The sequence below is a fragment of the Physeter macrocephalus genome, chromosome 6, assembly GCF_002837175.3.
Source record: "Physeter macrocephalus isolate SW-GA chromosome 6, ASM283717v5, whole genome shotgun sequence".
Lineage (NCBI taxonomy): Eukaryota > Metazoa > Chordata > Mammalia > Artiodactyla > Physeteridae > Physeter > Physeter macrocephalus.
This window is the reverse complement of record NC_041219.1, coordinates 48276739-48294185: the sequence shown is the minus strand read 5'-3', so window position 1 is coordinate 48294185 and position 17447 is coordinate 48276739. Positions and strand designations below refer to the sequence as shown.

At 38.1% G+C, this 17447-nt stretch overlaps 1 protein-coding gene across 1 annotated transcript in view; it reads left to right on the top strand.

The window, feature by feature from the left end:
- Positions 1-17447, top strand: part of SMC1B (structural maintenance of chromosomes 1B) — a 90859-nt gene that overhangs the window by 32861 nt on the left and 40551 nt on the right. The window contains exons 8-11 of the mRNA XM_007128758.2: positions 6984-7066; positions 7663-7870; positions 10435-10620; positions 12593-12772. Coding sequence (XP_007128820.1) covers positions 6984-7066; positions 7663-7870; positions 10435-10620; positions 12593-12772 — 657 coding nt within the window. The remainder of the gene's footprint in view (positions 1-6983; positions 7067-7662; positions 7871-10434; positions 10621-12592; positions 12773-17447) is intronic.

Genomic DNA, 17447 nt, shown 5'->3' with positions numbered 1-17447 from the left:
CAGGCTCCAGATGCGCAGGCCCAGCGGCCATGGCCCACGGGCCCAGCTGCTTCACGGCACATGGGATCCTCCGGACTGGGGCACGAACCCGCGTCCCCTGCATCGGCAGGCAGACTCTCAACCACTGCGCCACCAGGGAAGCCCCCCCTTTCCTCTTGTTTTGTGTGTATCTGTCATAGGCTTTTGGTTTGTGGTTACCATGAGGTTCATATATAATATATGAACATGTTATGTCATATGTAACATGTAATATATATGATTCATATATACATATGATTATTTTGATATCTTAAGTTCCATTGCATTCTAGCCGCACATTTTTACTCCCTCTTTAAGTTTAATGTTTTTTTGGTTTTTTTAAAAATAAATAAATTTATTTATTTATTTATGGCTGCATCAGGTCTTCCTCGTTGCTGCGTGCAGGGTTTCTCTAGTTGTGGTGAGTGGGGGCTGCTCTTCATTGCTGTGTACAGGCTTCTGACTGTGGTGGCTTCTCTTGTTGCGGAGCACAGCCTCTAGGCACGTGGGCTGTAGGAGTTGTGGCTCGTGGACTGTAGAGCACAGGCTCAGTAGTTGTGGCGCACAGGCTTAGTTGCTCTGTGGCATATGGGATCTTCCCAGACCAGGGCTCAAACCTGTGTCCCCTTCATTGGCAGGCAGATTCTTAACCACTGCACCACCAGGGGAGTCCCAAGTTTAATGTTTTTGACATCATATTTTACATCTTTTTGTTTTGTATATCCTTTAACTACTTATTGTGGTTACAGATGATTTTACTACTTTTGTCTTTTAACCTTCCTACTAGCTCTATAAGTGGTTTATCTACTACCTTTACTGTAGGTTTGCCTTTACCAGTGAGATTTTTCTTTCCATAATTTTCAGATTTCTAGTTGTGGCCTTTTCTTTTCCATTTTGAAAAGTCCCTTTAACATTTCTTATAAAGCCAGTTCAGTGGTGCTGAGCTCTTAGCTTTTGCTTGTCTGTAAAACTCATTTTCACTCTTTCAAATTTGCATGATAGCCTTGCCTGGTAGAGTTTTGGTTGTAGGTTTTCCCTTTCATCACTTAGAATATATTGTGCTACTCCCTTCTGGTCTGCAAAGTTTCTGCTGAAAAGTCAGCTCATAGTCTTATGGGAGTTTCCTTATACATAACTAGTTGCTTTTCTTTTGCTGCTTTTAAGAATCTCTCTTTATCTTTAATTTTTGCCATTTTAATTATAAAGTGTCTTGGTATGGATCTCTTTGGGTTCATCTTGTTTAGGACTCTCTGCACTTCCTGGACCTGGATGTTTGTTTGTTTCCCCAGGTTAAGGAAGTTTTAAGCTATTATTTCTTCAAATAAGTTCTCTGCCCCTTTTTCTCTCTCTTCTCCTTCTGGGACCCCTGTAATGCTAATGTTAGTACACTTGATATTGTCCCAGAGGTCTGTTAAACTATGCTCATTTTTTTAAATTCTTTTCTTCTGTTCTGCTGGGGCAATTTCCAGTACTCTGTCTTCCAGATTGCTGATCTGTTCCTCTGTGTATCATCTAATCTTCTGTTGATTCCTTCTAGTGAACTTTTTTTTCTTTTAATTTATTTTATTTTTGGCTGCATTGGGTCTTCATTACTGCACACGGGCTTTCTCTAGTTGCAGTGAGCAGGGGCTACTCTTCATTGCAGTGTGTGGGCTTCTCATTGCAGTGGCTTCTCTAGGCACATGGGCTTCAGTAGTTACAGCACACGGGCTCAGTAGTTGCGGCACATGGGCTCTAGGGCACGTGGGCTTCAGTAGTTGTGGCACATGGCCTTTGTTGCTCTGCAGCATTTGGGGTCTTCCTGGACCTGGGATCTTCCCGGACCAGGGATCGAATCCGTGTCCCCTGCATTGGCAGGTGGATTCTTAACCACTGCACCACCAGGGAAGTCCCCTAGTGAACTTTTTATTTCAGTTATTGTATTCTTAATCTGTTTGGTTCTTTTTTATATTTGCTAACTCTTTGTTGAAATTCTCATTGTGTTTGCCCATTCTTCTGCCTATTTTGCTGAGCATCTTTATGATCATTACCTTGGAGCATCTTTATGGGGTGGATTGCACCTCTTTATTTCCTATAGTTCTTTTTCTGAGGTTTTGTCTTTCTATTAAAAAAAGTATTTATTTATTTATTTAGCTGTGCTGGGTCTTAGTTGCTGCTTGCAGTCTCCTTAGTTGCGGCTTGCCAGCTCCTTAGTTACAGCACATGGGCTCCTTAGTTGCAGCACATGGGCTCCTTAGTTGTGAACTGAGGGCTCCTTAGTTGCAGCTCGCCGGCTCCTTAGTTGCAGCATGTGAGCTCCTTAGTTGCAGCACGTGGGCTCCTTTGTTGCAGCAGGCAGGCTCCTTGGTTACGGCATGCGAACTCTTAGTTGCGGCATGCATGTGGGATCTAGTTTCCTGACCAGGGATGGAACCCGGGCCCCCTGCATTGGGAGCGTGGAGTCTTAACCATTGCGCCACCAGGGAAGTCCCCTGAGGTTTTGTCTTAATCCTTTATTTGGAACATATTCCCCTGTCCTCTCATTTTACCTAATTCTCTGTATTTCTGTGTTTCAGGAAGGTTGTTTTTGCTTCCTAATCTTAGAGAAGTAGCCTTACATAGGAGATGTCCTATGGGGCCCAGCAGCACACTCCCCTCTGGTGTCCCCTGTGTGGGCTGCATGCACCCTTCTGTTGGCAGGGAGGTAACTACTTGGGCATGCTGGTAGGTGGGGCAGGCCCCTGGCCCTGTTGGCTGCAAGGCCCTACTTTGGGCAGTGGTTGCGGCTGCTGGAGGGTGAGATAGGCTTCCATGTGGTTGGCTGTGCAGCCTAAAGGGCACAGAGCTGCTACTGACTGCTGGTGGGTGGGGCCCGGACTCCACATGACCAGTGCAGGCCTGCTGGTGGGTGGTTTTAGGCTAGAGGGAGGATTCCAAAACAGTGCTTGCCAGCACTGGTGTCATCACAATAGAATGAGCTCCCCCAAATGGCTGCCACCAGCATCTGTATTCCCAGGAAGAATCTCAGTTGCCTCCTGCCTCTCCAGGAGGTTCTCCAAGATCAGCAAGTGGATCTGACCCAGGCTGCTTTCAAACTACTGCCTCTGTGCTGGGACTTAGAGCGTATGAGATTTTGCATGCACCCTGTAGGAGGAGAGTCTCTGTTTCCCACAGTCCTCTGGCTCTCTGGTGTGTAAACCCTGCTCATTTTCAAAGCCAGACGTTCTGGGGGCACACCTTCCTGGTGCAGAACCCCTGGGCTGGGGACCCCGATGTGGGGCTCTGACCCCTTGCTCTTTGGGGAGAACCTCTACGATCATCATATTTCTTCTGTTAATGAGTCCCCAGCCAGGGGGTATTGGTCCTGACTGTACCATGTCTCTGCCCTGCTCACCTGTCTCGTGGTTCCTTCTTTATATCTTTTTTTGTGGCAAATCTTTTCTGATAGTCTTCAGGTTTTTCTCATAGTTACTCTATAAGTAGTTGTAATTTTGGTATGCTCATGGAAGGAGGTGAATTCAGGGTTTTCCTACTCCTCCACCTTGGCCATACCGTCTGTATTCTTATAGCTTTAAATACCATCTGTTGATGACTCCCAAGTTTGTATTTCTAGCTCACAACCTCATATATCCAGCTGCTTCCTCATCATCTTCATTCTGGGTGTTGAATAGATATCTTAAACTTAAGTCCCAAACTGAACTTCTGCTCACACCCAAATGCACCCCAAACATAGTCTTTCCAATCTCTGACGATGACAAATCAGTCTTAGTGGTTGATGAGGTCAAAAATCTTGGAGTCCATCTTTGACTCTTTTAGGAAATTGTGTTGGCTCCACCTTCAAAGTATACCAAAAATCTTACCACTTCGCTCCATTTCTATTGCTACCACCATGGTCCAAGCCACCATCTTTTTGTTTTTTGTTTAGATCAGTGTAGTAGCCTGAAAGTTTTCTCTATTGTGTCTCCTTCATAATAGTCTCAGCACAGCAGCCAAAGTGATGCTTTTAATATCTAAATCAGATCATGAAACTTGCTCTTTTTGAAGTCCTCTCGTGACTTCCCCTTGCACATAAAGTTTAAGTCAAAGTCCTTGAGTGCCCTACATAGACTTACCTGATCTGCTTGCCCCTTCCACACCAATTTACCTCTCAAACCTCCTGTTTTTCTATTCTCCCTCTTGTTCTCTGGGGTCTAGCTGTAATGGCCTCCTGGAACGTATCAGACATGTTTCTGCCTTAGGGCCTTTGCACTGGTTATTCCTCTGCTTGGAACATGCTTTCCCTACATATCTTAATTTTTAATACTCTCATGTCCTGTAAGTCTTTGCTCAAATGTTGCCTTCCCAATGAGGCCGACTACCCTGACTACCCTACTTAAAATTGTAGTCCCCAGTGCACTTCTGCTCCCCTTACCCTAGCTGTTTTTCCCAGTGTTTATCTCCTAACATACTGTTTAATTTGCATATTGTTTGTCTACTGTCCCTCTCTAGAATGTAAACTGCACAAGAGCAGGGATGTTTGTTTTGTTCACTGGTACATCTCAAGCACCTAGAATAGTTCCTGATCTAGAGCAGATAATAAGTATTTGTTGGATTAATGATTTTACAAATGAAGGAATCAAGGCACGAGATAGTTAACTTGACTGAACTAGTAAGTGGAGGAACTGGGATTTGATTCTAAACACTTTGTCTCCAGAATGAACCTTCTTAATCCTACACTGTATGCCTCTCATTGTAGTCTCTTTGTGAGTTGGCAGATGAAAATACAAACAAATATGAAGGGTAGTATATGATAATATACTAATATGTATATTGATAATCATATGCGTAGACGAGAGGACATTTTGTGGAAGGAGAAAAATGTAGTAACATATCAGTAATTACTTTTAAAACACTGGTATAATTTGTATCACATTATAAAATTATACACTGATTTCTGCAAATACACTGATTTCTCATTGCACATTTTTGCCTCTGTGCATGCTAATTTTGGAAAAACCTACTCATCATTACATGTTCAATTCAATAGTTACCCACACCACAAAGTCTTCCCTGGTTTGCCTTTTCTCCCCACCCCACCAAAAAAAACCCTGAAAAATAGTTTCTTCCTCATCTAATCACCCATTGTTCTTAATCTGTTTCTGTCTAAGGGCTTTTATCAGATTGGAGGAAAAGTACAGTTAATGGTATAGCTCTCCTAGGCTGGAAGCTTTTTAAAGGCAGGATTCGTAATAGTGTCCTATTGTAAGTCCCATGTACTTGGTAGATGTCGGTAAGTGTTGATTGAACCTCTGTTGTCTTTTGAATAGAAAAACACTGACAGAAGAAATAACATATCAGGGTGGAAAGAGATGAAAAAAATCTGTACTCATACTTGGTTTCCCGCAGGACTGGTGGTTCATAGGTGAAAAGGGCTATAACTTTCCACAGATCCAAGATCACTAGGGGCTGGGTAGGGGTTGGTTTTTCTAGACAACTAGCATGATCAGCTGGCATCTTGAATCCAGAATGCTTGATGTCAAGGCAGTCTGATTATCCCCCATGACGTGTCCAGCGGAGCATCCAGGCCCTGACACAAGCCCTGGGACTGGCCAGAGTACAGGCAGAGGCAGGTGTTTCCAGTTGACTAAACTTGGTCCTTGATGTTAGCTAATCTTGTTCCTGTCTCTTTGAATGGAATTCTTTTTTATTATTATTTTATTTTATTTATTTATTTTTGGCTGCATTGGGTCTTCATTGCTGCATGCAGGCTTTCTCTAGTTGTGGTGAGTGGGGCAACTCTTCGTTGCGGTGCACGGGCTTCTTATCGCGGTGGCTTCTCTTGTTGTGGAGCACGGGCTCTAGGCACGCAGGCTCAATAGTTGTGGCACGCGGGCTCTAGAGCGCAGGCTCAGTAGTTGTGGCACACGGGCTTAGTTGCTCCGCGGCATGTGGGATATTCCCAGACCAGGGCTTGAACCCGTGTCCTCTGCATTGGCAAGCGGATTCTTAACCACTGGACCACCAGGGAAGCCTGAATGGAATTCTTAAGTGAGATAACAGAATTTCAATACGGGGACTCTAATTTCAAAATGTGGGAGTCCCTGGAGAAAAGGAATTGTATCTTAATCATTTTTATAGCTGTTGGCACCTAGCATAGTAGATGTTTGTTCAGTGAATTTCTGTGATAAATGAGTAAAATGAGATCATTAACTTCATGGTATATTTTATCCTTTGCCACTTGAAAACTGGTATTTCTTCTCTTTTTTGTTGTTGTATACTGAAAAAGAATTGTGTTTTTTACTTTTGTACACCCCTGGTTTTAGATCACTTAGTGATGGAGTAAGACAGATTAATCTTGCTATAATGCACAGGATGAATTAGACAGGGAGAATGTTAAAGATAAGAAACAAATTGGAGACGACCACAATCCTTGGACTTAGTGATAAGGTGAATGGAGCAAGACTTGTGAGGTCCTCCTTCCACAAGCCTATAGTTGCCTCATAGATTCCTATACAATTATAGTACTGAGCCACTCTGTTGGAATTACTTACTTGTCTGTTTCTCCCACTAAACCTTAGTCCTTGAGAGCAGGGACTCTGTCTTGTTCATTATTATATCTGTAGTTCCTAGCACATGGTGGCCAGTGAATAAATATTTATTGAATGAGTTAGTTTGAGAGAGAGATAAGAACTGTATATAGATATTTGAAAATAATCCCCCTGGGGTTTGAAGTTACCAAAGTAAACTTGCTGGAGATCAGATATCTCCATCCAGGACATAAATGGTGGAGCCAGGATTTGAACCCTGAGTCTTGAAACCTCAAAGCTCTGTACCATATTGCCTTTTCAAAGTTAAAATTTGCTCTTATAAGAATTTTCATATGGTTATATATATTTCAAATTTAGAACAATGTATGCTGTTATAGTAAGTTCTGGGCATATAGTGAAAAGTAATCAATTTTGTTTGGATTTGCTGTAATTGATTTCAGATTTCATTTCCTATTTTAGGAAAATCTAAAACAAATAAAAGAACAAATAGAAGATCATAAAAAGCGAATAGAGAAGTTGGAGGAGTATACAAAAACATGCATGTAAGTATAGTAAAAAAAAAGATTCCTTGCAGCTTTCTTGTGTCTCAGGGGTCTTGATCTTTGTGGTATAGTCATCAGATGAATGCTTCCACTGTATCATAATGTTCTTAGTCCTCCATTGTTTTTTTAATTTCATTGTAGATAATTAAAAATTATCCTTGACCACTGAGGTTTAAGTTTTGAAAATATAAATGTTTAACAGTGGTGAAACTTAAAACTCTCTTTTGGTATCGATATTTTATAATAAAAGTATGTCATGAAAGCTAGCACCACCTAAGTATTTTACCACAAAGAATTTCTTTTTAATTGGCATTTACTTACCATTAAGCTTATGATGATTGCTCTGGTTATAGTGACCTATCCTTCCTTTTTCAGAAGCCAGAAATATGTATCTTTTGAATCAAGAAAGAATGATTAAAATATCTTTTGCCCATGTTTGGTGCTAGGTTTATTATATTGTATTTTTCATCATTTAAAATTGATAGAGCATTATTCCATTCCCCTGCAATGCCAGACTAGAGTGTACTGTATCTTGTAATTCCTAAATTTTGGTGTTTCTTTTTGTTGTATAATGTATTATTGTTACTGTTGTGTAGCAATTGCTTGAAAGAGAAAAAACAGCAAGAGGAAACCCTAGTGGATGAAATTGAAAAAACAAAATCAAGAATGTCTGAAGTTAATGAAGAGCTGAATCTTATTAGAAGTGAACTGCAGAATGCTGGAATTGATACCCATGAGGGAAAACGTCAGCAAAAGAGAGCAGAGGTTCTGGAACACCTTAAAAGACTTTACCCAGATTCTGTGGTAATTGAAATAAAAAGGCTAAGCTTTCTTATTTGAGATTAAAAATTTGCCATTAATAGGAAGTAATATTATTTCAGAAATCTATAAGTTTTGTGTTTTATTATTTATATTTAAAACATAATAGTAAATAACTGAGGTAAAATGTAAATAACTCCCAGTAATGTCTATAGATAAGTGATTATTGGGGAGAAACATTGACATGAACACATTACCCAGAAAGTCCAGGTATGGCCAACATCCCCAAAGGACACAGGTGCATGAAATAGTCTGTTGCCCATAGACACATGTCCTCAAACCTCATTTTCTTCATGATTTCAGTTTTTTTAAAGTATTTTTTTCAGTAGACATTGTTGGCATACTTTTGAAACGGTGAATTTTTATTCTCCAAATGTGACTGCTATCCAGTATTACTAGTGTATTTCATTAGCCCCAGTACAGCAATATCTACTAACGTGTTGCTTGGGGAGTCAACCTCACAGAAATGTTTCCTTCGGAATTGGGGTCTGGTATCTCACTCTCTTGTCACTGACACCAGTGGACCCTGTGTTAACCGCTTGCAGTCTTTGGAAACACCTGTCCATTGGCCTCCATTATACTACACTCTGTTGGTTTTCCTCCTATCTCTCTGGCCTCGCATCTTCATTTCCTTTACAGCATCCTTTTTGCCTTTCTGACTCTTAAGTGTTAGTCTTAACTTCTAGGCAATGATGGAGGAATAAGGCTGGGTCACAGAATTCTTCCCCTAATACCAAGGAAAATGACAAAAACTAGTGAAAAACTAGTTCAGCAACCAAAAGAGGAAAGGGGCTCATACATCATGCTATAACCTTCAGAAAATGATAATAGTCCAGAATTTCTTAAAAAAGATTGAAGTATAACATTGCTTGTTCTTAATTCTGCAGAAGGCAAACTGATAAATCGATTCATTCCTGAGAATTCTCATTTATTATCCCTTAATCTAGAAAGAAGCAAACTCATATGTTTCTTTCCTTTAGAGTAAAAAACTATCACTAAAATAGAATTAGAGAACATGGACCTCTGCTTCTCTTAGATGGAAGTGAAGGCTCTAGGGCTCCTTGTTAAATTGAGAAGCCAAATCAAAACCCTCTCCCCAAAAATGGGATTTGTTCTCTTCCCTCAAGGGGAGAAACCTTGGTATGGGATATTAATTAAAAACTGAGAAGAAAGAACAAAACTCAGGTATTCAAATAAAGCATATGCACAGTCTTAGCACAGCTCTCTTATCCCTGCCGTCTAAGCCCTTAGATGATGGGAAATAGATCAGAAAATGCTTAGAATATAGAACAGAAAATACTTGGTCCATCATCTGTTGCTCAGAGGAGATAATAACCATCTCAATTTTAGGTGAGACAATCAAAAAAAGTTATCCATCACAGTAAATAAAAGGTTTGCCCAGAGCTGCCCACATTAAATATAGGGAAGGTGAAGAGAATCGATATGGCAGCTATAGGTACATATAATAATAAAATGAAAGAATAATTTTAAAGGCTTTTAGAAGTCAAAGAGCCTTGTGGAAGAAGGTTATGGAACAAAATCCCCCGTAAGTGTTCTGTGCTGTGGACAATTTAATAAGAGCTTGAATTCATAAAATCAGATTCAAATATGAGCTAAAACAGAATAAAATAAAAAGAAAAATGTAGAGCTAAGGAAACAAATCAAGAACAAACATTACTGAACTAATAATAATAAATTGCAAATAATAAGGAATAGATTACATAGCTGAAAATCAAATTACTGACCTAGAAGTAAGGCTTGAGTTAATCATAGGTAAACTGAGAAGAACAAAGACCAAGGTAATAAATATTAAAGACAATGATGATCTATCATGAAGAAATTGGTATTTCTGAAGTAGAACCTAACTTTGAAGAAAGAGTCTAAAGGTGTAAAATTGAATCTGCAGACATTCTAGGGAGCATTGGTACAGGACTGTTGGCATTGTGACATTGAATAGACTTTTTGAACTTCAGTCTGATTCTTGACCAGTCTTCAGATCGCCAAAAACACTTCTCCGTGGGAAGTCTTCCCTGGCTTCTCAGGTCAACCTCGTCCCTGTTACATATTCTCAGAGCTCTCTGTGCTTAATCACAGTGTCTGTTATACTCTACTTTGTACATGCTTGTAATTATTGATTATTTATATCTTCCTTCCCTACTAGTCTGAAAGCTCTGTGAGGTCAGAGAGGACCTGTTTTATTCAGGCGTGTTTACCCAGTGTGTGGCTCAGTGCCTGCATGTAGTAGGTGCCTCAACAGTTTCTTATTTAATGAATAAGGGAATGAATGAATACTATTTAATTGCTAGCTTTGTAAAATATTTTAATACCTTGGTATGACTAATCCCTCCTTATTACTCTTTTGTTGAATGAAGTGTGACACACCTAATAATGAAATTTATTTCCATTTGAATGAGACTGTTAAATTATCATGTTTATAATTTTAGAAAATTAGTTTTTGGTCTATGCTGCTTTGTTACCTTAGAAAACAGTGAATTATATGTTCCTCATTAATGTATTTGTTTTTCTCTCCTTTTTTGAAACCTGCTAAGTTTGGAAGACTGTTTGACCTGTGTCATCCTATCCATAAGAAATACCAGCTGGCTGTTACTAAACTTTTTGGTCGGTACATGGTTGCCATTGTTGTAGCCTCTGAAAAAGTAGCAAAAGATTGTATTCAATTTCTGAAGGAGGAAAGAGCTGAACCTGAGACATTCCTTGCTTTAGATTACCTTGATGTAAGAAATTTATAATCCTTAGTATTTAGTAGTGATAAAATTCTGTCTTGTAAAGTGTGTCTTTATTGCCTGAGACTATGGTAGTGATGGAAAAAATCGCAAGTTGGATGCCAGTTAGTCATTGATTCAAATGGCTGGTGTTAATGTATTGGCAGGCAAAGAATAGTATCAAGTGGGTGCTATCTTTCTTGTCTTCATATCATTTCTTCCTAATCTAGTTTTGCCATAATTTACCCTGGTGATTTCAAGGACATTGCTCTAGCAGTGTACCACTCTGCCTACTAGCCAGCAATTTATTTTGTCCTATAGCAAAGTAAAGGTGATGGATAAGACATATGTTCTGTCAGTGAAATGCCAACCCAGAGTCTCAGTTGTAAATATGTGGTCCAGTAAATATACGTGTCAGCTCTTGGTGTGGAGCAAGCCAAATTATGAGCCTTGAGGTATGTATTGAAAGGCCTTAGAGCATCCAAAGTTTAAATTCCTGAGGCAGGAACTCCGTCATTATCACAGCTGATATCCTTCAGTGATCTTTTCATTGCTTAATAAAGAAAATGTTCTACTTGGTCCAGCTTTCAAGCCACTGAACTGCAGGCAGTGTGCATAGCGGTTAGGAGCACATGCCCTAGAGTTGGACTGACCTGAGTTTGAATGGCAGCCCTCCTTCTAATTAGTTCTCACTGATTTGTCCTTAACTTTTCTGAGTGTCAGTTTCATCATCTGTGAAGTGGAGGAATTAGTCCTTACCTTATTGTATTATTGCAAGGAATCACTACATGTAGTACACCTAGCACAGTGCCTGGCACAGAGGAGGGGCTCAGCAAATGCTAACTGGGTATTAATGGTTCAGACTTGGCCTTTTGTAGTTTCACACTTTTGTTTATACCTTCTGCCCACTAAAACTATTTAACCTAGTTCATCTGCCTGTTAAAATTCTGTTTTATGTATTTCATGCTTAAGATTTTTTTCAAGGCACACTCATTTTTTAAAAATATAATACAGAAGTGTATCAAATATAAAGGAAATACTTCTTCCTCATCTCAGTGCTCAATTCCTTTATCACAACTATTTTAGATTGCTTCCATCCATACGAGTTTATATAAATATATGCTCCATATATATGTGTGTGTATATATATGTGTGTGTGTGTATATATATATATACGTATATATATATACACACACACCCACACACACACACACACATATTTTGGTTGTATATAGGGTTTTCCCTTTGTTTTGTTTTACAAAAATGAAATTTTACTTGCTGTTTTTCAGTAATATATTGCAGACGTCTTTTGATCTCTTTATCGACCCAACTTAAAAGTCATGTCAAAGAAGGTGTAAAAGCTTTCCTGATCGTTTAAGGCTAAAATGATTTTCTGAGTTCCATGCTATTGTGCCACTCTTTTGAAAGTATGTAAATGGGTATTATCTCCCACTAGATTTTATGATTTTGAGAGCATGAAGGGCTTCTCATCTATTGCTTTATCCCAACTAGTTAGTGACAGAGTTGAATCTAGAAATTATGTCTTCTGGCTTTTGATGAAGTGTACTTTAAAAAAATATTACACGAGGGCTTCCCTGGTGGCGCAGTGGTTGAGAATCCGCCTGCCGATGCAGGGGACACGGGTTCGTGCCCTGGTCCGGGAAGATTCCACATGCCGCGGAGCGGCTGGGCCCGTGAGCCATGGCCGCTAAGCCTGTGCATCCGGAGCCTGTGTTCCTCAACGGGAGAGGCCCCAACAGTGCGAGGCCCGCGTACCACAAAAAAAAAATATATATATATATATTACACGAGCCAAAGGTGGGATATTGTTCATCAGGTTCTTGTCAAACTTTTATTGTGTATAAGTGCATACTACTAATCATTTGCTTTCATGCTTATGTATGTTCTTTGAAAAAGAATGTACTGAGTGTTTGGTTTTTATTTTAATATACCTAATATATCAAGTATATTTTAAACCTTTTAGATCAAACCGATCAATGAAAGATTACGGGAGATTAAAGGCTGTAAAATGGTGATTGATGTCATAAAGACTCAGTTTCCTCAGCTGAAGAAAGTAATTCAGTTTGTGTGTGGAAATGGCCTTGTCTGTGAGACTGTGGAAGAAGCAAGGCATATTGCCTTCAATGGACCTGAAAGACGGAAAGTAAGAGGCTTAGATTGTACTTTCGGATAATTTGAAGCAGTATTTATAAGACTAACATATTACACACACAAATATCTATTTATGCTTTCATATGTTCTCTTATGTAGGGGAAACTAAAATAGAACCTAAGATGTTAACGGCTTCAGTAGTTTTTATAATGTTGAGTTTTCAAAAAATTAATTTCTTGGGCTTCCCTGGTGGCGCAGTGGTTGAGAGTCCGCCTCCTGAGGCAGGGGACACGGGTTCGTGACCCGGTCCGGGAAGGTCCCACATGCCGCGGAGCGGCTGGGGCCGTGAGCCATGGCCGCTGAGCCTGCGCATCCGGAGCCTGTGCTCCCCAATGGGAGAGGCCCGCGTACCGCAAAAAAAAATTAATTTCTCTAATACTTCCCCAAATCATAAATCATATTTTGGAAGTTAGATTTATTGTAGTGAGAGCCTAAAGCTGTTATTTTTTTACTCTATATACAATAAATGTCCCTGTTGAATCTCAGATTTTCCCTGTACTTACATATAGAATACGTGTGATTCTGAATACCAGAAAAGATTTTAGGTGCTTATTTTACATTCTGGGTTAATTCTTCCATAGCTCAATGGAGATATTAACTGTCCTTTTACACATTGAACGTTTTAACACATTTTGAAATTGTAGAAATAGCACAATTGAAATGAGGTTACTAGATACCAGTCTCTCAAGGGAATAATTTTGGTTTTAAAAATATTGTTTTATTCTCAATTGAAATAGAGTTTATATTTAGTTAAGCAGTGTTAAATTCTTCAAATTATCTGACATAGTTTTTTTTTAAACTACATCTGTGATGAAGTGTAACACAATGCCTAAGGGCATAAACCATGGAGTAAAACCAGTGATACTGCTTAGTAATTAATTATGTGACTTTAGGCAAGTTTCTAAACCTCTAATTTTAGTTTGTTCATCTAAATTTGGGGAAATAATAGTACTTATTTCATAGAGTTATAAGATTAAGATAAGTAATAACATGCAAAATGCTTTTATAGTGCCTAGGAAATAGCTCTCAAAAAGTGATAGTCATTTTTTATTTACTAGTCATTTTACACATTTGATCTGGAATGCCCAGAATAGCAAATTAACACGAAGCAGGGGGGTTTGGGCTATTCTTATGAAAGATAGGAATTTCCAGTATTAAATGTATTGACTTGTCTAATATGATTAACTTCTCATACATTTTAGTAGTTATATCTGTAATTATCTTAATGATAATGTGATCACTGTCTTAGTAATCACTGTCATTGATTTCTACATATTAAATTTAAGCAGGTGTAATAAGTGAGCTACTACAGTATCTTCCTTATTTTGCTACCTAATTAACTATGCTAAAATTGATTTTTGTATATTTGTAAAATTGATTTTGTAAAATTGATTTTTGAAGATTCATGTGGTCAATTTAAAGAAGTCACATGAAAATAAGATTGTGTTTAACCCTTCCTTCATTCAACATATATTTATGGTTTATATCTTGTCCATAGTAACATGCCTTACCCCTTTAGGCTGTATTTTGTTCTTATCGTTATTTCAAAATTTTAATCAGGTTTATTTGTCGTATTTTTACATTAAGTATATTCCAGGGACTCTTATCTTCTTCCTATTACTATTATTCCACTTGAAGAATATTCTCTGTGTTTTAGGATGCATAAAACATTTGGATAGGGAGTTCGGGGAGGGGTGGTGCGGCTTAGATCCCTGGTCAGGTAACTAAGCTCCTGCATGCCATGTGCGTGGCCAAAAAAACGACAAAAAAACCCCCAAATATGGGAAATGCCCATTAAAACTACACTGAAATACTATTTTCACCTGTGAGATTGATCAACATAAAAAAGTTTGATAACACTTTATGGGGAAAGAGACCCTTGCATTCACTGCTGTGGGCGTGTAAATTTGTACCAGCTCTGTGAAGGGCAATTCTAGCAGTTGTACTTCTTCAGAACGTTACATACACATGTATATGAAATGATATATATAAAGATTTATTCATCGATCCACTGTATGTAGCAAGCAAAATTGGAAACAATTTGCACAAGACTATGTTCAATAAAATTATAATGCGTTCATAGAATGGGACACTATGCAACCTTAAATAAGAATGAAGCTCTTTATATACAAGTGTCAGACAATCTCCAAGATATATTCAGTTTAAGAAAAAGTAATAAGTAAACTAGAGTGTAGTATGTTGCCATTTATGTAAAAAATGGGGAAAGAAGAGATATATGTGTGTGTTTGTTTATGCAAAAATATTTCTGGAAGAATACATAAGAAATTGACAGCATCAGTTACCTCTGGGGAGGATAACTGGGCGGTGGGGTCTAGCAATGCCAGGGAAATTTTTTACTCTTTACTCTTGTATCTTTTGGATTTTGAACTACATGTATATTTTACCCATTCAGAAATAAAAGCAAAAGTTAAAGTATATTATTTTCCATGTCAGTGAAAAGCAACTTAAAAATATGTGTAATCTGCATAACACAAAAATTATAGAGGATCTACTTGTAACACTGAAACAGTAGTTCTTGAAACAGTTGAAGTTGGTTCAGTGGAATGATTGGTTAGCCCTCAGGGCAAATTTTTAATGCCAAAAAATTTCTCCTTTTCCTAAGCCATGTTCTCTGGAACTTTTATTTAATGCTATTTAAAAATTCCTCCAACTCCTTATTTTATATAAGATCCCAGTTGTGCCAGCCATGGTATTTTTTTCAGGAATGCAGCCTCCAAAGTAGGCATAGGATTACTGCACTGAGCAACCGTTGTAAGCTATAAGTTAAGGAATTTGCAGGCTGGAAATAGAAATTATAGTCCTTCCAGAATAGGAATTTGATTGTAAATCAAATGTAAATAGGTTATTTGATACGAAATTTACTTTTAGAAGAAGTAAATTATTTTAATAAACCTAGAAACTATCAAAAAAAACCCCTATAATTCTATGAATTGTTGCCCATTGCATTTTTAGAATTGAAGGAGGTCTATAACATGGTGGTTATTGAGAATATGGACATTAAAAAAAAAAAACATGGACATAGATGTTTGACCAACTTTTGGTTTAGGAATTTTAGTCCCTGTGTATGACTTTAGGCAAGTTTCTTAATATCTTTAAGCCCCAGTCTATAAAATGGAAATCATGTTTACCTCACGGGGTTGAAACATAGAATCGAATAGCATAAATGCACTCTGTCAAGCACAGTATGGTAAATGGTTGCAATAACAACAGCAGCAGCCAACCAAGCAATGAAAGTAAAAATCTCAGAAAATCGTTTGTCCCTCTGCTCTGAGAGGGGAAGTTGACTTGCCCAAGTATCATGGCTGGGAAGAGAGAGTTGGCATTAGAACACCATGTGTATTATGACAGATTCTTAGCTCAAAGTTCTCAATACACTTCTCTCTCTTCTCTCCAAGCCAGCCCATGGATTTTTTTCCTTTGTGTTACATTTTGCTTTTACATATCAGAAACACAAGTTAATAAATGTTCAGTTTGGGAAAAAGAGCTCAAAAAGGAAAATAACCATCCCTAACATGTCCTGTAGAATAGAGTTGCCAGATAAAATGTTTGGACATACATTTAAAAGTTATTCGTTGTTTATCTGAAATTCAAATTTACCTGGGCATCCTGTATTCCTATTTTCTAAGTCTGGCAACCATACCCTAGAAAGATTTAGTGAGTATTGTGGTATATATGCCATATATTTGATAATCAACTATATTACTCTTAACCTTTATAGGTATTGGTATATGTATAATTGGGTCTTTACTATGACATCAAAATATATTTACTTAACTTCACTTTTTTTTAATGGTACCACTTTTATATTTTAATTTAATCTAGAATTAATTTTAATATGTATTATTAGATGTAGGTATTAGCTTTTTCCCCCTAAATGGTTAATTACCGGTCCCAACATCATATATTGAATAATTTTTCTTCTTCCTACTTATTTGATTGAATTTACTGATTTCTCATCAGAGTCTAAATTATTTATACTTTGTTCTTTTTTCACCTAGTTTAATTTGTTATCTCTAATTATTATTTGTAGCTATCTTATTGTATATTTATATTATAATAATCTTTATTATAATCTATAAAAGAATAATTTCTTTTAGGAAATAGTCAAGATATACATTATAAGTAAGTAAGCTATTAGCCCACAAGCACTGTAAAATCATCATGTATAAAAAACTACACTCAGGTTCTTCTTTCTAGATCTTGATCCCTCTCCTGTATTCTTCAATTCTTAGTACCACTATTCTAGCCAATGAAATTCTGTTTTCTCCTCATGGATTTCCTTGTAACCTCTACAATTCCCAAGGTTTTCTGATTATACCACCTAAATATTTCTCAAATCTTTTTCCTTTTCTTCACTGAAGGTATTGGCTGATTTCATACCATCACCTCTGGCTTCACTTGGACCACCCCATTTTCTAGATACTTGCCAGATTGGTCTACTTAAAGTTCATATCTGACCATTTCACTCTCCTGTTTGCTGTTAGACTGTTCAGTGCTAATCCCCCAGCCCCCTCCACAAGCCCCATCAGTCCTCATTTGTATTTGATCCACATTCTTCCTGTGATGATATACAAAGAACTCTGTGATCTGCCCTGTCTACCAGCCTCATTCTTCCCCTTCTTTCTTGAAATACAGACACATAGCTA